This window comes from Aspergillus aculeatus (assembly GCF_001890905.1).
Source record: "Aspergillus aculeatus ATCC 16872 unplaced genomic scaffold ASPACscaffold_11, whole genome shotgun sequence".
Taxonomy (NCBI): domain Eukaryota; kingdom Fungi; phylum Ascomycota; class Eurotiomycetes; order Eurotiales; family Aspergillaceae; genus Aspergillus; species Aspergillus aculeatus.
In genome coordinates this window covers 80,076-102,125 of record NW_017962986.1, presented here as the reverse complement: position 1 = coordinate 102,125, position 22,050 = coordinate 80,076, and the positions used below count along the sequence as shown (strand labels likewise).

Genomic DNA, 22,050 nt, shown 5'->3' with positions numbered 1-22,050 from the left:
AGATGCACGCGATGTTCGTGGTGAAAGAGGGAACTAATTGGTAGGTTGGTTAAGTTGTACTTGCTTGGGTTGGTTTCATAGCCCACGCGGTGGTAGCTATTCTCGAACTATATACACGACAGAGCTGTCTGTTTAAGCAGGAATTCTTGATTACAGCTAGAACTACTGTTTACTGGAGAGAGTGGTAAAAAGTGGGACACCGATTCTTTTTTCATTTCATGGTCCCAAAAAGACCCTCGGCCCAGCCTGGGTGTGCTTCTCAGCCATTCGGATATATGTATAATACAACATGATTCAAAGAGAAGATCAATCAAAACAGAGGGGGCTCAAAGAACATGGATATGATGGTATCAGTCAAGATTTTGAAACGCAAAAACAGCCACATAAAGAGAAAAAAAAAATATCAATCGGCTCGCTTTCCAGGAGACACAGGTATGCAAAAGACATAAGATACGAATGGGAAAGGGAAAGAATACAAAGCAGGGATGCTTCAGGGGGAAGGCGGTTTTAGGCCATCAGCTCGTCGAGGTTCTCATGCGAATAAGCGACGTCGGGTAGTGGGACGGCTGGCCGACCGATCATCTGCGTGGTTGGGCCGCTGAGCCACGGCCCACGTTCTTCGTCGTTGGCACTCAACACGCCCTCAGCACGCTTCAGAGTCTCAACATCCAGATCGGTCACGTATGCATCCCGGTTGGTACCATCTCCGGCGCCACCTGGGAGCTTGAGCCGGACTTCGAACTCGTTGTCAAGCATCATCTCATCCTTCCATAGACGACGCTGACCATCAAAGACACAAAGCACGCGCTTCTTGGTCTTGATGCTGCTGCTGGGGCATCCCCACGACTGAGGGTACCGGTCACGGTTGTTCCGCCGCTTGGTCGCCGTCGCGCGCATCTTGTTGTTGGCTAAGGGTTTAGTGACGGCATTGCCGCTGCCCAGGATAACGCGAGCGGTGGAATTGCCCCGAGGAACCTTCAGGAAGTTCTTAGCCAACCGCTGGCTGGGGCTTTCGTAGAAGTCTTCGTCATCGTCGTCATTTTCGTCGCTGAATCGATCCACGGTACCAGCCGTGTCGAGTAGCATGTGTTTCTCCATAGTCTTCTTCACCTCCTCGTCCGAGTCGACTTCGGCAAGGCGCTGCTGGTTGATGGCTTCGCTAGGCTCTTCTTGTTGCACCACGCGTAGCACACAGTCATCCAGATGCTCGTAGAAGTCTTGTGCATTGCTGAAAGTGATGGAACACGTAGAACATTTGCCAGTAGCCTCCTGACTATGACCAGACACATTCTTGGCAATGGAGGCCACGGGGGTTCGCTTGCGGCAGTTGGGTGGCGTTTGCTCAACACCGTGCACTGAAGTCAGATGACGCTTGAAGACGTCCGCCCGGTTGAAACTCTTCTCAGCGGGCGACCCAGATCCCGGACAGAATCCGCACACCATCGTTCCCTTGTAATGGGTGAGTGTATGCCGATTCTTGTCGTACTTGCGTGCGAACCCCTTGATGTGGTACTCGCAAGTTGCAATCGGGCATTTCTCAGGTCTCTCGGACTGGTGAGTAAGCATGTGGGCCTTGAGGTCCTTGAACACTCGTCCACAGTCGGGATGAGGGCATCGGCCCTTTTCCTTGAATTCATCATCGGAGTCGAGGCTGCTCGACGCCGGGCTGGGCTGAGACAGGCGAGACCGGACCGAAGCCACGGATGATCTTCGCTGATATGCGGAGACGGGGAGTGAACAAGGAACGGTGGAAACGGGAGAAGCAGCTGAGAACTCAGCTTGCTGGTGGGGAAAGGGTTGCGTGGTGGGATAGGGCTCCTCAGGCTGGTAGTGAGATGGATTGGGAGATTGGGGGAAGAAGCTGTCCTGAGCGATCATGAAGTCGGACGACTCAGGAAACGAGATGGCGGGTGGTGAAAGATGGCATTGCTGGGAGTTGGGCTGAATTACTGAAGGATCTGTTCAGCACTCATGGTTAGCAGAGGAACAATATCTATGTGGGCGGGAAAGCACGAACCGACACAATTCTCAATCCACTTCTTCTGATAGAAGCCATCCGTGTCCGTTGCGCCGCTGACATACTCATTGAGAAAGAAGTCGCCCATGAGAGCGTCGGCGAGTCCCAAGCCGTTGGTAGTCTGGATCCACTCCTCTTGGATAAAATGTGCTGTTCCTGAGTGGGGTGACCCCATGGCGGACGATGAGGCACTCGGGATAGAAGGTCCTGAAGCGGTAGAGAGACCAGGAATGAAGTGATCGGCGGAAAGAGGAAGAGAAGGAGGTGTGACGGGCATTGGAGGGAAGCTGGAGGTCTTGGGGAGAGGTGCGAAAGCGTCCGAGTACATGGCAGGAGTGTCATAATAGGGTGGTTGCAATGCGACGGAGGAATCGTGTGTCTGCCCATAATCACACATGCCCTCCATTGGGAAGGCGAACGGGTCGACCAACGTGGAGTCCATTGCGAGCTGTGGGACGTAGGAAGTCTGCCGTTGTCTGGTGGAATCGAGAGCAAGGGCTAGCATCTTCTTGTTGTCGGTGGTGAAATGAGCCGGACAGAGGACAAAATCGGCGAAATCTTGACTCTGCATGTTGTGCAGGGACGTCCGAAAAGGAATGTGCGCAGTGGTAGCCTGTATGCAGGCAATGATTTCGACGACTAGGGTCGAGTATGTTAGAGCGAGCACTGAAAGTCTGCAGGGTATCTGAGTCAGTTGAGGTATCTGATTGTTGAGGTCTCATACTGGATGGTGATTGAGTTTCGGGGTAGGTACGGTACTGGGACCGGGCCGCGCGGGGGAACCTACAATTCCTGATGCTGTTTCCTTGGATGCGACAGAGCGGAACCCGTGGATACAATGCGCGAAGATGTGCGATAAATTTTCTTTGTGCCTCGCTGCAATTCGCAGGGTGGGTGGTGAAAAGTGACGACGAGTTCAAGTGAGGGAAGGTTGGTTGATGATGGGAAGAGATGTATGTCTATACCGGGACGATGTCAACAGGTTGACAGCGACAGTCAAGACAAATAAGGGCGAGGGCCGAAAGATAAATCGGGAGAGAGGGGTGAGAGAGAAAAAGAAAACAATGGTATAGACTGGAAAAGAAAGTCGACGAGGGAAGGAGGGAGTAGAAGCATTGTTAAATGTTATGTGATTGCTGGCCCTACAAGAAAGTTGAATGCTACTATTTGCGCTCATAATGGATAAGACTGGCTGGGGGGGGGGGGGAGATTGACCAACTACTGCGCACGAACTAAGAAACCACGCTAAAATAAAAACCATGACCATTCATAGTATACAGGATAGGACAGGGGAGTCATTTCTTAGCGCGCATCGAAAGTGACTGGGGTGGGTGTGGGTGCAGTGGGTGGATGTGAGCGTGTGGACTGTGGATGATACCGTCGATGATGATGATGGATAGTGGAGGGTGGAGGAGGGCAGTACGGCAGACAGACAGTACGGAGTACGGTAGGAAGGAGACCGAACAGACCGATCAACCCGTGTACAGTAATGTGAAAGAAAAAGAAAAAGAAAAAGAAAAAGAAAAGCCCCAAAAAATTAAAAAGTAAAAAATAAAAAAAAACAACAGGGGTAAATCGAAGCAAGAAGCATGAGTGGGGATTGCCGGGCAGCAGTAAAAAGAAGCAGGGGCAGGGCAGCCAGTGAACCGAGCCTGGTATTTTTGGCTCCTTCTTCTTTCTCTCTCGTTACGCCGGCTTTACCGCTAAGCCTGCCTGCTTGCCTTCCTGCATGCTGTGACGCTCTTGCTCTTGCTCTTGCTCTCTCTCGCTCTCTTGCACTGCCTGCCTAGAACACCGTCGGGTCGAATCTTCGTTTCTTTTTTACCATTTATGATTATTTGCTACATTTAGCGATCATATCAACCAAGAAGATGTCATTTCGATTTCTGCCCCATGATTAATTCAATTTGAATTATTTCTGCTTCCCGCTCCCTGTTTCTCTTCTTTCCCGACACGAACCGAGCTTGTCATGAACCATAAATCCAGTCCACTTTTGTTGGGGTGTAGATCATTACTTGCCTGCTATACTCAGTAGAACGAGGTAGGCCAGCCCGGCAGCAAATGGTGGATAGGATCGGGAAATCTCGATTGATAATCGGAGGGGGAGGGGGGATCGGAAAAAAGATTCATAATCACGTAAGCGGATTTAGGGAGAATCTTCTGGGGTTACAAACTCACAAACACGAAAAGTGACGAAAGGAGAAAGAGGAAAGAGAAGGAGAGGGAAAAAATTTCCATATAGAAATTTGACCCACCAACCTTGAACATCGAGAGATAACTCGACTCGTCCAAAACATTCATCCCCTCCTCCCTCCTACTATGTAAAACCATTGGGCTTGGTGGTGGTTACCAGGTATTTTCCCAATCCATCGTCATCCATGCACTTTATTTGTTATGCTTAATTGAAGATCTTATTTGTTTATTGTTTCAATCATGATTACCTACACCTTCTTTCCTTGGGGGGTTGAAAAAGGCTTCTAGGCATTAGCAGAAGCATTACGACTATCAACTCTCGCATGAGGAGAGAGAAACATTCAAAAGTGAGTCGGTGAGACCCATTTTGCAGGCACACACGGGGTCGCCGGACTTGGATGCGGGCTTGACATTCGTATCCGCATCTTGTTGTCGGGAAGTCCGTGGTGGCACAGATAGTACCATCCCTTCACAAGAGCTTGGCTATGCCGATGGCCCGTTTGAATATAGACTATGGCCCTAAAGACCGCGCTATTGGTTGAGATTAAACTATCTCTGACATCTCCGCGCTCTGGTCGGCTCTGGAGTATTTATCGTGATGACAGGAGCCCGGCCGGGGGAGAATAGCATTCATTGTAGGTAGTCGACCATTCATTATACTCGCTACAATAGTACCGAGTAAACTGTATGTTGTCGGACGTTTCCTGTCCATGTCCATAAGGATTGTCCAAGCCAGAAACTGAAAGAAAAGATTGACCGGCGACATTCTTCCTCACACCGTGTCCTGAAGTCATCTATCTGAATCTTTTTTTCCGTGATTGACATGTCAATCCTGGGCCCCATGTTACAAGCAGGCACATCGTCCCGTCAACTCGGGTCAGACTTCAGATCATCCTCACTCCACTAGTAACTTAGTAAGGTAGGGTAACTGACTAATAATGTCTGAGTCCTGACTAGGGCGAGTCCAGAGAGTTCCCCGAATAAGGCTAGTCGCAAAGCACTAGGGCAGATGGATCTCGGCCTTGGCCGTCAAATCCGAGCACAATTCGCCAAACTTTGGAACTCATGGGCCTGTCGACGATCTTAGTTTCAGCTCCACCCCGTCACAAAGAAAACGTGCATCTCGGATTCTGACCACTCGATTGGCCGACTGCGAAGGATGGTGAAATGAAGCGCCATTGGGTTAGCAGACGAGTGGCCCAATCACCGGGCTGCAATGATTCCAGAGTGCCAGTGAGTGAGTGACAGTACTTCCGGATTCCGGGACGTGGGACAGACCTCTGAATCGCTTTGGACCCAAAGTGGACGCCGACGAACCTGCCGCCATTAATTACCCTCAGAGCCGCAACAAGCTCTGTAAGTGTACTGGTCTGACAGTCTAAGGATTTGCCCGTCACAAAAGGGTCACATGCTCATCTTGATTCTTCTGGCGGGGCCCAACCGAACTCTTTTGGTAAAAACGGATTTTATGACTGCGATAGACTCGGGATCTCCTCTACTCTGGTACTGTATTTTGGTCAAGTATATCTTTTTTTCGAGAAATAAACAAACAAAGGGTGATATCATCTAAATGACATCATGGCAGCCATCATGGCAGACGTACTCATGCTCAGTAGTCAAAATTGAGGCTACCGACGTGTGCGGGTCTAGTGTGGCTCAGCAGGAGTGCTGCAGACTGTCAGTCCGGAAAGCGGCACAAAGAGAGGACACACTATAGGGCAGCTACGCTATGATGCAAATTGGAGGGGAAATAGTGCTCAATGATTTATGTTGATAATACTACAATCATACTACCGATGACAAGAAACGATGACCAAGGATGATTACAGTCCTTGTAGCTACCAAAGCCTTGGAATCCAACAAAATCAACTCATCCTGCAGGATAAAGGGGGGATTTTCCTTCGACAGCGACCGGATGGTATCACTAGTACTGTCTACAGAAGGTAAAGTACGAAGTAAACAACAATCTGCAAAGCTGCTGCCAAGTATGCACGTGCAGATTAGCGCCTAGACAATAGACATAGTACCTACACCATGACCAGCATCATCAGCATCATCAACAATAACAAAATTCAAACCGAGCGGATGCGTTGCCGACGCTCTTCTCCGAGAGAGCATCAGAGCGAGGGAGGGTCGGCGGTGAAGATCGTGCCATTGATACCGATTTAGCGCCACACTCTGGGTTGAGCCACACTTCAACAGCCTATGATGTGTCAGTCGGCGGATCTTCCCGCCTTACCATTGGAAGATCCCCGTGCATGACGGGCTCTGGGATTCTCATTTGAGGCGCAGTCAGCCTGTTTCTCACCGCTTGATCGCGAGATGGACCCGTCGCTCCCCCGGAGGGATGTTTTCCTGGCAATCTGAAACCGTAGGGGGAAAATTCACCAGCCCCACGGACAGCAGCCCTGAGAGGTCCAGCAAAATGCCCCATCCACTCACTGCGTGCATGCATCCCAATCCTTTGAAGGTACTGAGTAGAACGCTAGAACATCATCGACGCTTCCATGCGGCTTTGTTGAGAAGAGAATCCTTGTCGTTACTTTATTATGTTATTACTCATATTATCCTTTTCGATTATCAAATAAATAACATTTTCATGCAATAATATAGTCCACCATACCATAGTCTCGTCTCGGTGTTGCCCGAAGTTCTGGCTTGACTATTTTGTGCCGCCAAGCTTCTTGGTCAACAGTCTAGATGCTGTTCACGCTAGGATACCACTCATAGATAATGACTACATACTATTGGGTATCGACCACCTGTCTACCACAGTCCTTTGGGGCCCAGTAATTGAAGGTCACTTGGCGGCAAGAAAAAAATAAAACCAAAAAGGGCACAGTGCTGCGGGGCAGAAATCACACCCTGCTACTCAGTGAAACCACTCAATATATCCTTGTTGAGCCCCTTCTCTATCCTCTCCTCCCCCTCCTCCCCTGTCCGCCATTTCGAACCTGAAACATTCCAGAACTCGCTCGTCGCATTCTCTGTACTCCGGACTCCGCGCGCATCATCTGTCAGTCAATCTGTCATTCCTGCACTAGGCGAGAGGCGTGCAGATCTGAAACGTAAATCCGATGAAATAAGTTATGCCTGAGCATCTCCTGATCTGCGCCAAAGTACGAGTATCATCACGCGTTCATTCTCAAACAGAAGGAAATATCTCTTCGTGTTGAGCAGACCTCTACGCTGAGTGCTTAGTAAACGACCGTCGTAGACCCGAGCTCTCTCGCTATTAGAGAGTGGACCGCAACGGCTGTGTCCGTGAAAATCGACACGAGGTAGGTCACGGGTGTGTATGACAGCTGCCAACTCGGGCAATTTCCCAGCACGTGGCATTTGCACCTGCGACCAGAAATTGTAACTTAAATGATCCAGCTTCAGGGGGGAAGGGTGAAGAAACGACTTCGAGGTACCCATGCTGACGGATTTCTCCCTCCTCCTTCCATGATCCTCAGCAGTTAGGGGTATGACTTTTGGGGGCGAAATATGCATACATCACTGCTCGCTTCCACGCTACGTAAAGAGCTTAGCAGCTTTCTCTGTTTGCTTGGACAATCTGACCCCGTGGTTTATTTATGATGAGGTTTTGATATTTAAATCAATATGCGTTCTCATCAAGAGGGCTGGGTGTCTCAGGTAGAGCTCCCTATGATTTGGGATGATCTGTCTGCGGCTCCCTGATTAGATCACCGTTCACTTGAAGTGGGTCATTTCTTTCCCTACCTAGATACAGGCACGCATCTCTAGCTGGGGAGTTATATCGAATCCGGAAAAGGAAGATGGCTATTTGAGTCTGCTTTCCATCTGTTTCATCAACAAAGGCTGTATGCAACCTCCAGAGTCAAGGTCCCCATTGTTTGAAGAATGCTAAGGGTAGCTTGTCATACCATTGATCGCCACAATGCGAAGCTGGACCATCCCCAGGTTCTCAATTCATGCATGGAACTCGCAAGTAACGTACTGTATATGCCTTTGGTGACGAAATCTATTCAAGCGAAGGGTTTTACAAGCGCGAGTTGCTGGTAAACAACCTCACGCTTATCGGTCGCTGTTTGCATACGAGGTGACCAACATTATCGTGTCGCATGGATCCCCTTTCCTCCACCATGCTCTAGAATTTGGCCGGGACAAACTCCAAATAACTGCTATTCTGCAACAAAGACTATGTCCAAGAAAAAATAAGTGACGGCCTATTCCCATGTTCTGTGGTGATAACCACAATATCGCCGAATTCGGCACCCGATTCGAGAGTGCCTCATCAACCTCAATGATCTCCAGTTCCACTATGACACACAAGGACCCGGACACACCCATCGGTATCATGGCGACCGATATTGATCCCGGAGTATATTGTGAATTTTGGCCCCCAATTACGGTCACTGTAACCAAATACGACTGCCAATATAGTGGTAAATTAGGGGGAGAAAAGGATGATGGGCGGAATTCGACCCGACGACCAAGCGCCCGAGCGCCGCAAGGCCAGTTCCTACTAGTTAGTTGGTGCTACCAAGTCCGGGCTAAAGATAGCAACATTGAACGAAACAGAGGCTAAACTAGCAGCTTGTTCTTTCCCGGAGGCTTTGTTATGCTTCTTTGCTTTGTGTTAGGGCCCCCAGCGCGTTGACAACATCCGCAATTCCGCCTGGATGGATATACTCCGTCGGAACTTCATCTATCCAAGCGCTGGGATGCTGACCCCTGACATTTACATAGTACTGCGAATCGCCAGTCAGATCGCTCGAAGAAGGCTTCCAGAACATCGGGCGTGCAGCTTCTTGAAACTGACGTGAAACGTCACAGTGATAAGGATTCTTTCTTAGGTGCATGGGCTAATTTTGGTATCTCTGACAAGCATGATGCCAATGGTCTGGTCGCCGAGAAACGCGGATGGGATGGCTAAGCTCTCTGCGACTCGGGGGTTTTTGGCCAGACAAATTGCAAACTGCAAGAAGAATTTGGAGCTCTCTCGCTTTCGCATTTTCATGGCAGATGATTTGTCACACTCACGCGGCTCGATTATTGGATCGATTTGCGGGTGGGAGAGGCACAGTCACTCACGGACGATCGCTTAATTGCGTTTTCGGATCTATCGATAGGGATAGATTAAAAAGAGGGTCACTATATAAACTTCTGGGTGGTATTTTGACAGCTGCTCAACCAAAGTCTGGTGTGTTAGTGGGCCGTGATGACCATCGATCAAGCTTGCCCCACGTTCCCCTTAACAACCAAACGGACTACCCCGATTCCCCGACCATCACTCCAGTTTTTACTAATCACTAACTAGCTAGACTTACTCATAGGCGCAAGACTCATAAATTGGAGTGCGAAAGAAGCTCCACCATCTTTGCTGCTAAGGCAGCCTAAAGGCTTGCCCCCGGGATCATAGTGTTCACTGCTCGAAGGCCCGGAGCCTACCGCTAGTTAGGGGGCTCCCCAGCGGAGCAATTGGCGTATCACGACTCCCATTCTGATTACTATTCTGGAGGATTGATTAAGCCTACTAGTGCAGTACACTACTGGGTTGAGTTAATCTATTTAGATTGTTCTATATGGAAATGCATCGGTTAGTAATTAGGATTGACAGCTAGTGGGATCATAGGGGACCACCTGCATTCGCTCATGAGACAATCTGATTGGTACCACATCATTCCCAAAAGAGATCAGAGGCAAATAGTCTAGAGACAGTTGCTCATGAGGGCATTGGCACTCTAGCACGGACTGATTCAGGTAGTTGTTGTCGCCGTCGGATCATGGACAAGATCCGTGCTATACCTGTCAAGTGTCAGGACTTGAGCGGGGAACAGATCGGGCTTCAATTTTGCATGCACACTTCCTACAGTATGAGCTAATCTCCTCAATGACTACCCTTCATCTCACCCGCACCTCCTCCCCGGCGGAATTACCTACCTCATGTCCGAACAATCCCAGTTATCTCCATTAGATGCCTGGTAGAGTCAAGGTACCCGGTCCGGCTCTTACAGAAGTTCCAGTTGCCTTCCTTTAGGGTTGCTCAAAGGACTCGCCTATAAATCCTGTTCTGGGTAAAATGCCAAACAACGATGATATCACATGATCCTCCCCCTGCATGAGATTCCGTCACCCAGACAAGACTCCGAGACCCTTTCTCCACCTTAATCTAGCGGGTATCGCGCTGCCCCGTATTGACTGTATCTTGCTCGCAGGATTTCCATTGCCTCCATGAGTCCATATTGTGTCCTTTCCAAGGCCCCTAAAAATGATTCGGATGTATCTCGATCTCGAATGTCTCAGAATTAAATTGATTGTAGTTGCACGGTTGGTCGGTCTCCAGAATACAGAGGTAGCTACCTAGCTGTATGGAGTACCAATACACGCACTGTGTGTCTGGGCTTGCGTTGACATCGCCTGAATTCCTGCAGCTTGTCCAACGATCGTCCCTCCAAGCTGGGACTCCGCGCGGTCCAACCAACCAAGGCATGCATGTGGAACTTTTTTTTTCTTTTTGGGTCGTTTCTTTGCCCTCGCGGGGTCCTGTCGGTGACCACGGGCTTTGACTTGCCTGCGTGCGGCCCGATCGATCACTTGCTATTGACTTGTCTTGCCGTGACAGAGGTTAAGTTACTATGTACTGTACCTTAAGTAGGTATTGGTCCTGCACATCATGCACAGACCGAGTCCTGACTTATAATCAGGTAACCCCCCCCCCCCCACGCTTGAGCAAACCTGTAATCGGCAGATCGACCACCGCGGCGGGCAGCAATTTATCTTACCGAATATAGAAAGCGGCCTAATCAGGGTGTCCCGTGGTCATCCAGTCTACGGATAGTGACAAGGTATGCTCTTGATTCTTCCTGTGCAAGACATCAACCAAGTTTTCCTTGAACCCCTGCCTACGTATAGCATTCGAAATGTCGTATATTGCCTCCTCCTTTCAACAATACGAGAAGTAAGCAGAAAGAATACAGTGCTGGGAGTTCGATGTTGCACGCCTCCATCTAATGTCATTGTACTGTACTTATCAGTACTGTATCACTCTGCCCACATCGCAGTCCGTGTAACCCCAGCGCATGTCTTGCCATGCAATCGTTGCCACGCATCGCATCTCGTAGAGCTTCCAAGGAGAAAAGGGCTCAGGACAAGCTGTCAGTATAAGCTCTCATCCAGCCATTTGGGAAGCCAGGCAAAAGAATTGGGAAAGAAATAGAAAGTCTAAAATCCTGGCCTGTCGAAAAAGGCGCTACCGCACCGTCCATAGGTTGAATTTTCTTCCTATCGTGGTACAAAAGTCCCCTTCCTCCTCCAGGTGAGAACCAACAATGCGGACGCATGTTACTCTGAAGCTAGCAAAGTCTCCACTGTACTAGGAAGTGGGGGGGGGGAGTACGGACAATCGTCCCTAAATTGTCAGTCATCGTTTGCCCCGGGTTGTTTTCTTATGTGATTCTCTGTGCATTGAGTTTCTATTTCCCTCTGCAGGCAAGATCGGATTGCGTAGATCGTGGTACTGTACTGGGTATACCCAGGATTTCCTTGTGCAAAAGCGAAGTGACGACATGCTTTCCGGATGGGATGAAATGCTGATCATTGTAGAAACCATGATTAGCCTCCCCTTGCTCGCTCGCCCTTTGCAGGAAGAGTGTCTCACTTTTCGAGGTGCACAGTGCAACTTGGGAATTGGGCTTAATTAGCTATAAACTACATCATGGAATTCTCCATTGAGTGTTCGGTCGCGATTCTCCCATAGGCCCTGGTATGCCGATTTCACTCACTTAAAGTAGGACACCAGACCATCATCATCGCAGAAGCCGCGCAAGGTCATTCCACTCGGGGCTTAGGGCTAGATGTACTCTAGAAGCGCCAACGTCCAATGCTTTCTTCGGTGGCAAGGACAGACAACGAACAAAGCTCAAGCTTCGCTTCGACTCCCGACCAACGCCCATTATCGCCCCTCCCCCCACAGCCTCCTGCGGAGCTTATACTCCACGCGCTAATACAGGTACGAACACTTGGCTCTGGGCTGCATCCGCCAGACTGAGCCCGATGCGCTCGCACCGGACATCTAGATGGTATCAGTGACTACTAGGTACCGATCCCTCCCCCTTGGATCATTCAGCTGGTAATGGCGATACCTGCCGTCCATCTGTCTCGCCCGAACCCTGTTTTCGAGGGTTTCGAGTCCCAAGATACGAGGTTGGTGTATCACAATCGTTAGTTGGTGTACTGTACATCTTCGCCGGCCTTTAGCGATTTTCCTTTTCTAAATTAAGAGGTGTATGCTCCGCACGATGTCCGTATAGTATAGGGATAACTGTGAGTGCATTGTGTCCAGTGGAGCGAAGTGCAACCTTTTTGTGGAATAACAGATCCAGTATCGCTTTAGTGATGTCCAGTATTTTGCATCCCTATGTTAGGGCATAGTTCCATGGATACGACCCCCTGATCGGATGCAAGAATCGACTGGAACCATGGTTGGGGTTCGGAGTGACATTTCCACCCCCCACACCAACTTACTCTTTGCAGAACTACACAATACTGTACATACCATATGTACTGTATGTACTATGGAGATTCAACCCCTTCTGGTGTGGGAGTTTTCAGGGGAGCAGGAGCTATACAAGCACAAGGTCATGCATGCATACTAGACGCATGATGCAGCGTATGCATGGTACCATGTATTGTCTAATACCGGGCATAAACGTATTACCGTATGGACTGTACAGTACACCGTCGCCAAGCTCTGGTGCGGTTCGCCGTGTGCCTTGTGTGGCTTGGTTGTTGAGATAAGGGAAGAAGAGATGGGAAACCATAAGTGATGAGGTGGTGCTAATGCTGTGGCTCTAGATTCAGTTATTAGAGCAGTATACTCAACAAAACACAGGAACCATGTGGCGGGCTAGACCGCTGGGAACAAGGTGGATAAGGGAGCGTGGGACAGGGACCCATTTTCTCCTTTGCGTCTAAGACTGTGTATAGTGTAGTTTAGTCTACAGACCACGAGTCTGGCGAACTCCGATTGTGGATAGTCGAGATCTCGCGAGAGGAGAGATTCTCGGAGAAAGGAAGAGCGAGAGAGCGAGGCTACTAAGAGAAAGCAGATGCCACCACTGCCACACTGCCACACCACTTGGCTGGACCCTCTCTAGTCTGTTTCTCTTAGTGGCGGCATGTATTTTACACCATGAGGCCAGCGGTGTCACCCGGAGGTATTGCACTAATAAATCCTGCCCTGTGGAACCCGAACCACTTAAATCCTCGCCCCACACCATCCTGTCTTCCCCTCTCTCTGGCTCTCTCTCTCTCTCTACCTGCTTGGAACTCCCGGAAACTAGTACTAAACTCAACAAATTCTGAACCCCCGGGTCCCCGAGAGAGTTAGTGATTAGTTAGTCTACTCGTGATCGTGATAACAAGAAAAGGCAGAGCATGAAGGATCTGCGGTCCGGGCCCCCCTGCTCCCCTCCCCTCCCATTCCTCCCCTATGGTGGACGTCAGAAATACGTTCGTCCGTATCTCTGGGTTTTGTTCTTCGGCATCCCCGAGACTTAACGCGCTAACCCTAATTTAGAGGACTAACAAGAACGCGGGATTCAGAATTCTTCCCCAAAATCTGATATCAATCAGTGCCTTAGCTTGTTCTTGTTTTGGCTTGAAAGCCAAGATAGTTGACGTTAGTCAACTAAATCGCATTAGTAATGGTTCGATAACAGATGGTGGACAACGGGTGAACCTCGAAGCGAGGACCACTCCTAACTCATAATCATACTGGGTGTGGGCTCGCGCCTTGGCGAAGACCCTGAGAAGGGTAAGATTCTGAGTTTACCTACTATGTAATAGTGAACTTTCGCGGGTCGCGAAGGGAAGATTGGCGGGATGATCTTTGTGTTATGAGTATGTTGGTCATCACCTAGTCTAGATTCAGGGACTTGGGTCTCGGTCCCGAAGGTCCGTAGGCGTAGGTCTTTTTTTTTTTGGTAGGCGCCCACTGCACGAACAGTGGTTGGCGCTAGGGCCGGGATGTCAATAATAGATGCCCAGTGAAGAATACTGGGCCCTAGGTACCGAGTAGACTAAACAGTCAACCATGTGATGGATGGGACAATTGGAGCTTGTCCTGAGGACTCGTTTTTCTATTATGGTATTTCACACGCAATCTTCTATATGTGTTCACGACATCATGCATGATCGCCTTTCATCATTCTCCTCGATTAGAGAGGAGAAAATAAAAAGCCATATACTTCCCAAGCATGGAGAGACAAAGGTGTAGGGATTGACTGGACAAGCGAATCATGTTCCATCGAAACTTTACTCCGTGAGGTAAGGACAAAGTTATCAGGATTCTTATCCTGGTGGGTACTACATGTACCAGCATCGGGGGTTGAAGATCAGGAGAGAGACAAAAGAAGTCTGGGGGTCTGGGGGTGAAGACTGAAGTGTAGCAGGGTGGGTTTGTCCGTGTTTGCCACAATGGATCTGTGGGCACTGATGTGCTTGACTCAGTACATCTAGAAATTATGGGGCCCAGCGCGTGAGCGACTAGTACTGTAAGTAACTTACGATCCTTGCACTGCTCGGCTCGTTGAATAAAGTATGAACCGTTGTCAGGTACACTATGGAGTATGGAGTACATAACCTCCTATGGCACCCACCGGCCGAAAGAAATTCATCCATCGCGTTGAATTTTGCTGGGTCCTATTTCCCCGGGGCCGAGTTTCCCCTTTTTTCTGTTGCAAAAGCCTTTGGCCCCATTCCGATGCTAGTAGGAAATCATGACTGACTGGTTGGGTGGCCCTCTCCCATCCGTTTCAAGCCACGCAGCTGTCAATGCCACGAGGTCTTTTAGACTGGGGAGGAGAGGCCAATAAAGTTTACGAGGAGGGTCACAGCAGAATGTCCGTCCGGCGAATGGGAGATTGAGGGAAGCGATGCAGAAGAACAAATCAATCAGCATTATTTCTCTTACCGTACACTTGATAACCATCAACGATCGTGATCCCGAATATTACTACCTACCTTGGACCCCCCTCCCCCTTCCTGGTAGGATGATAGGGACAGATTGGTGAACAAGGATCAACAAATCTGCATCATCTCCGTGGATTGCAACAAGGACGGGGGCCAGGTTCCTTGCTGTGGTTGGGATTGGTCGTGCAGGGTGTTGACAAAGTCAAGGCTTGATCCCATAATCATAGTTCGCTTGGGCAAGAGACTTGGACTTTGGCGCCATCTTTGCCATACTTTGGTAGTCGTGAGCGGCACTAAATCATTATGATCGTATTGTACTAGGCATCAGATGATGAACCCGTACGGGAAACTAGTGGAATAATTCAACAGGAGAACAAACCTCAACTACGGCCGAAAATCCGTCCCACTGGAGCAGAACTGTCCAGACCCTCTTTACCTCGTGATCAATTTTGGAAGTCCCCATTGAGGGCTATACTCCTGGGTCAAAGCATTGTTTCTCAAAACGAAGCGGAGGGAGGGGCAGCGGGCTCAGAGCAATGATACATTAGCATTCAAAGTCATAAAAAGAGCCTCACCCACACACAAACAATGCTCCAGATTGACTGACTGATTGACACCACGTCACTCCTGTTGCTGAAGACGTGGCTGAACTCACCGCACCCCTGCCACAACCGCCCAATTTGAGACTGCAAAGGACTTAAGTGCTTTGCTCTATGCAACGGCAGATGCCGAACCATTCATTCTTTTCATGCCTTGCCAATCTTTAACTGATTGGCTGCTGCTGCTGCTGCAGCTGCTGCTGCAGGGTGCAGATACCTGCAAGTCCTGTACATGAGCACACGAAAGAGTAAAGTATGTCCACTCAGTACTGCACTCTTTGGATGATCGAGGTAGATCCTCGGGGATCATCTGGTTACCTAACTATGGTGATGAAAACATAATGGAGTTCTCGGGGTCCCACTTATCACCAAGATCGCGATCAGCGACACCGGTCGACTCTCCACAGTTCCAAATGTAAGAAATTTCTAGTCTAGTGTGAGTGACACATGGCCAAAGGAGGAGCTAACTGACTATCAACAACCAGACGCGGGAGAGGGCGGGCGCCCGGGGGGTTAGGCTTAATCCCCGGTAGACGTGCTCTCACTGGGATGGGAGGAATAAATGACTGGCAAGTGGGAACGCCCCGGCTGCGCCGATAGGGAAATTGGAGCAAGGATGCACGAGCCATACTTGTTTGGGGTTAAGTGCAGTCGACGGGGTGGGAAGAGGCTGGCTGAGCCAATTCCAAATTCTTGGTTCGGCCGCGCCGGATTGGACCTGCATTGCCCACTGTATGTACTGTATGTTATGTACTATACACGATATGTGTATATGAAGTTCCTATCGGGTAGGTATTGCGCTTCGGTAGATCATAAGGTGATCATTCCTTGTTACATACGACGTACAGTATGTACATGACTTGATGCATTGCTAGGGGCTTGTCTGCCTTCAGGTTCCTTCTGCATCCCGTTTCTGGATTCTTGGGCATATTAACACAAAGAGCTATGGTTGATACAGTGACTGATGGGGGCTGTTGCTGAGGTTTAAGTTGTCGGCGTTGGTGGCCTCGGTTCGCCGGGTCACGTGACGACCGGAAGGTAAACACCATATAGCCGTATTCTGTTTCTTATTAAGAAATTAATTAACTAAATTTATAAATAATTTCAGCTTCAATCTTTATAATATATTTCTTCTACAGATTATAAGCCCGGCTCGGACTGAAGCTAAAAACTAATTATTTTTATATTTATATCTACTTTTTTTAATAAAGAGAATATTTTTTAAAAAACATACTACTCTACCGGCCTAACACCGCTAATTATTATTAAAGTTTTTATTAAAAAATATATTAATTAATTAAAACTTTTTACTAAATTATTTTTTATATCTGTTTTTGCTAAGCAACTGCTACAGTTTAGATTAGTAAGTTAAAATATATAATTAAATAATATAATAAGTATAAAAATATAATAAAATTTTAAATAATAAATATTAATAAGCTGCCGGTTTTATAAGACACAGGCAATTATTAATATTAATCCGAAGCAGTTAAAATATATTTATATAATTAAAAATTATAGTATTTTATTTTAAATATTATAAAAATTCTAAGATTTTTTATAGAATTTTTTAATAATATTATTATAGGCGCAGCTGCCCAAGTCGCTGAACGGATATATATTAAAAAATTTAAAAAATATTTAATTAAATAGTTAGAATAGTATTAAAATAATAAAAAGGCCTATAATATTATATATACTGTATTAATACTAAAGATCTGTTATAAAATTATCGATCTAAAGTCAGCTAGTACCGTTTGAAATAAATTTAAAAAATATTATAATATTATTTTAAATATTTAGTCTTTTAAAGACTTTTAGACTGTAATATTTTTTTAATATAAAGACTATCAGAATATTAATAAATATATTATAAAAATATTAGAGGTATTAAATAAATTTAAATATAATCTTACTGCAAATAATAAACTAAGTAACAGTATATAAATTTAATTTTTATTCTATAATTTAAAAAATTAATAGTTTATTTTTTTAATTTTATATTTCAACTCCCGCTACGTTAAAGAAACAATAATATAAAATCAGATTATTTAGATTTTTATATAAGAAAAGATGCATGCTCAGTTTAATTCAAATAATATTAATTTTATTAAAATATTTAAAAGCCGGAAGTCGAACGGCTCTAAAATCTAAAAATTAATAGAATAAATCGAATCAGTCGAATAAAGATAATTTTAAAAAAAGGATATTATAAAAAATTTATAAGAATTAGAAGTATAATTACTGTAGTAAAATTAGCTATAAAAAATCCAACTATTAAAAATTTTATTTTAAAAAAAAACTATTTAAATTAATTAAAAATATAAAAAAAAATTTAAATACTAATACTGCAACTGAGAATCTTAATGTTACAGCAGCTGCAGTTTCTAATATAAAAATAATAAATAAAAAAAATAAAAATAATATAGATATAATTTTATATAATTTTTATATTTTATAATACTATATTAAAAATAAATAGATTATTAACTCCGGTTCCACCGAATATTTTATTAAAAATAAAAATAATTTTATTTTCTTAACTGTAAAGTTTTTTAAATATAGTATTTATACAGCGACTGAAGAATTAATATATTTAATATTAAAAAATAATATTAAATTTAAAATATAATATTTAAAAGAATACTTCTATATAGTAATACTTACAGACGTACTGTACATTCCGATATTAAAAATTAATTTACTAAATATTATATATTTTAAAAAATATAGAATTACTGTTAACTTACTGCCGAATAAAATAATTATTTATAAAATTTAAAATAAAAAGATTCTTATCTTTAATAATATTATTAATAATTAATATTTTCTCTACTTGCGCAAGCAGGCTGACGCTGTATATATTATATTTAAAAATATAAATAGTATATTTTTTACTATATATTTTATAAAAGACTTACCAGCAGTTAATATCGTTTATTAATTAAATAATAAAATAATTATTAAATTAAATAACAGTAACAGTCTGTCTGCAGTAATTATATAATCGAATAGCAGCAGCTGTCTGTTTTTATTAATTTATTATTTATATATTTTTAGAAACGCTTGCGAAGAATATACTTTAACTATAAATAAAAACTATATTAATTTCTATATTTAATATTAGTATATAATATATTTATTAGTCTAAAACTACATCCGTATATTGAAAATAATAAATAATATAAATATAAAAAATTTTATTATATTAAAATACGCCTACTTTATCTATTATCTTATATAGGCAGTTTTTAAATAAAAAATATAATATTTAATATCGATAATACAGTATTATTAATATATTTTTTTAATATTAGAAATAGATATATTAATCTATCTGCAGTAAAGTTTAATAAAACCTATTATTAGATATTTTTTATTAATTAATATAACAGTTGGATTAATATATATTTATTTAAACAGTATACAGATATAATATAATATTTAAAATTATTTATTAAAACTGCAGATAAAATATTATTTAAAGTACAGACAATCTATTCTAATAATATATTTAAATTTTAAGCTAAAAATTTATTTATTTAAATATAAAATAAAAAAATATAATAGAAGTTTACAGTATTGTATATCTATAGTTAGAATATCTCTACAGAATATATATCTTTAATTATTTATATATATATATATATTATTTTAAAAAATTAAGACCTTAATTAAAAGCTTTAGAATAAAATTATAAAAAATATAATATTTCTAAAGAATCTTTCGCCAATTAAAAATAAAACTATTACTATTTAGAAGATATATCAGAAAACAAAGTCAAATATATTAAATCTATATATTTTTAAATATTATAAAACTATAATAATTATACTAAAAATAAGAAATAGAAAATATATTTTAAAAATCTTATTTTATATTATTTTAATTTGTTTGTTCAGTTATACCAGTTTCGGCAAATTATATTACATTTTAAATATTAAAAAAAAATTATTACTGTTAAAAATATTAAATTTAATAAAGATTTAGATCTAAAAATATACAGCTCGCCCGATAATAATTATAATTATTTTAAAATATTAATATTAATTATTCTATCAATCTGTAATTTATATAAATTAGATATAAATAAAGAATCCGATATAGAAAAATTAATTAAATAATATATATATTAATTAGTAATACTATAATTTATTACTAATATCTCAGTACCGATGCTAATACTGCTGATATATATAGATAATTTTAAAAAACTAATTAATTTATTTATAAAAAACTTTTTAAAATAATAAAGATTTTAAATTTTATATCTATTACAACTAGCAAGTACTTCTACTGTATTTTAAATTAAAAATTATAAAAAAATTATTAAACTAATAATATTTAAACAAACTATATTATTTCTGCAAGCCGATAAATAATAGAAAGCTATAAAAATAAAAATAAAATTATTTATTAAATATAATATATAATATTTTATTAAATTGCCTACGGGATGCAAGGCGATATTAAAATATTAGATATTTAAAATTAAATTTAATATTAATAATAAAATATATAAATTTAAAACTTACTACATCGCCCGTAGCTTTCTATAATAATATAGTATTAATTATAATTTTATATATATTTCAACAGTAAAAATAGTAATAATAAAAATATTTTTTACTATTATAGCAGCGTTCGGATATATCTGTAAATAAAATAATATTAAATAAATATTCTTATATAGTAAATTTTATAATAATAAAAAGATTTAAATAATTTAATTAATTAATTTTAAAAACGATACTAATAAGATCTATCTTCTACTTCTATTTATATACAGTTTAAAGTAATTTATAAAAAAATTAATATTATAAATTTCTTACTGCTGCTATAGATATTAGAATAGTAGCATTCCAAACCGATAAATATTTATTTATAAAAAAATATAAAAAAATTATAATTTTATATATTAATAATATTTAAATTACTGCTTTTATTAAAAATCTTATTAATTCTATATATTAAAGTTTATTGAAGTACTTTACTATTACAAATTTTAATAATACTTTCTAATATTTCGGAATTAAAATTAAATATTCTACTGATACTATTTATTTAATATAGAAAGCTTTTTTTTAATATATTATTAAAACTGCTGACCCGGCAAGCAAAAAGATATATAAAATATTTTTAAATAAAAATATTAAATTTATTAAAAATTAAAAATAAATATTTAAGAAGAAGATTAAAAATTATTAAGTTAATATTAAAAATATTATATATTTAATAATACAGATTTATTTTAATTTTATATTTACAGTTAGAAAGCTATCTTATTATATAAATAATTTAATAAAATAATATTTAAATAGCTTTTTATTTATATTCTACTATCTACACCGAACTAAGGATTACAGAATCTTATATATAATATATTATAAAAACAGTTTAGCTAATAAACTTAAAATTATAGTTAATTATATTAATACTAATTATACCGGCTGTTTTAATATATACCGCTTAATTATCAGATATATATTTATATAAATAAACAGTCTAATTTCTTAATTTTTATATCTGCAGACCTGCATTACTGTATTAATATATAAAACTAAATATATAGTTTTTTATACTATAAATAAAAAAGCCTGCTGGATTATTTATATATTTAAAAATATCGGCTTTTAAAACGTACGTCTAATAATTATTTATATTAATAATAAAAATATAGTTATATTAATTTAAAACAATCAGTTCTACTAAAAAATTAAATATATTAATATTACATTCTATTAAATCTGTAAAGCTATTTAATATAATAATATACAGCTAGAATATATTAAATTTTCGGAGAATCTTACTAACTTATTTATAAAATCTATAAAAAATATTAAATTCAACACATTAGTAAAGAAACTAAAAATATTTATATAAAATATTAGAACTGAAGTAGTTTACAGAAGTACCAGCTGGCTGTATAGATATTAATTTAAAAATTCTTTTTTTATATATCTGCTGAGTTTTTAATACTAAAAAAATTTATATATTATTTATTAAAAAAATAATAGTATTATAGAATCCTTTAAAAAAATATATCAGTATTGGTGGTCTCGGTTCGCCGGGTTATATAACAACCGGAAGATAAACACCATATAGCCGTATTCTGTTTCTTACTAAGAAATTAATTAACCAAGTTTACAAACAACTTCAGCCTCAGCCTCCATAGCGTATTCCTCCCACATAAGTATAGGTTATTATAGGTTACGAGAACAGCTCCAGACCATGTTCTGGAAAGCATTCGAGGGAGTCTGGACTCTACGATGGGTGAAATATTACAGCATCATCCGGGTC

The 22,050-nt window shown here is 41.7% G+C and overlaps 1 protein-coding gene across 1 annotated transcript; it reads right to left on the bottom strand.

The window, feature by feature from the left end:
- Window positions 1-284: 284 nt before the first annotated feature.
- zfpA (putative C2H2 finger domain protein) lies at window positions 285-3,020 on the bottom strand. Its single transcript, XM_020205487.1, has 3 exons — window positions 2,805-3,020; window positions 2,018-2,691; window positions 285-1,958 (listed from the first exon to the last, which is right to left on the bottom strand). Exons 2-3 carry the CDS (start codon window positions 2,586-2,588, stop codon window positions 508-510), a joined length of 2,022 nt encoding a protein of 673 aa, XP_020054542.1. The 5' UTR covers window positions 2,589-2,691; window positions 2,805-3,020; the 3' UTR covers window positions 285-507.
- Between the last annotated feature and the right edge of the window lie 19,030 nt (window positions 3,021-22,050).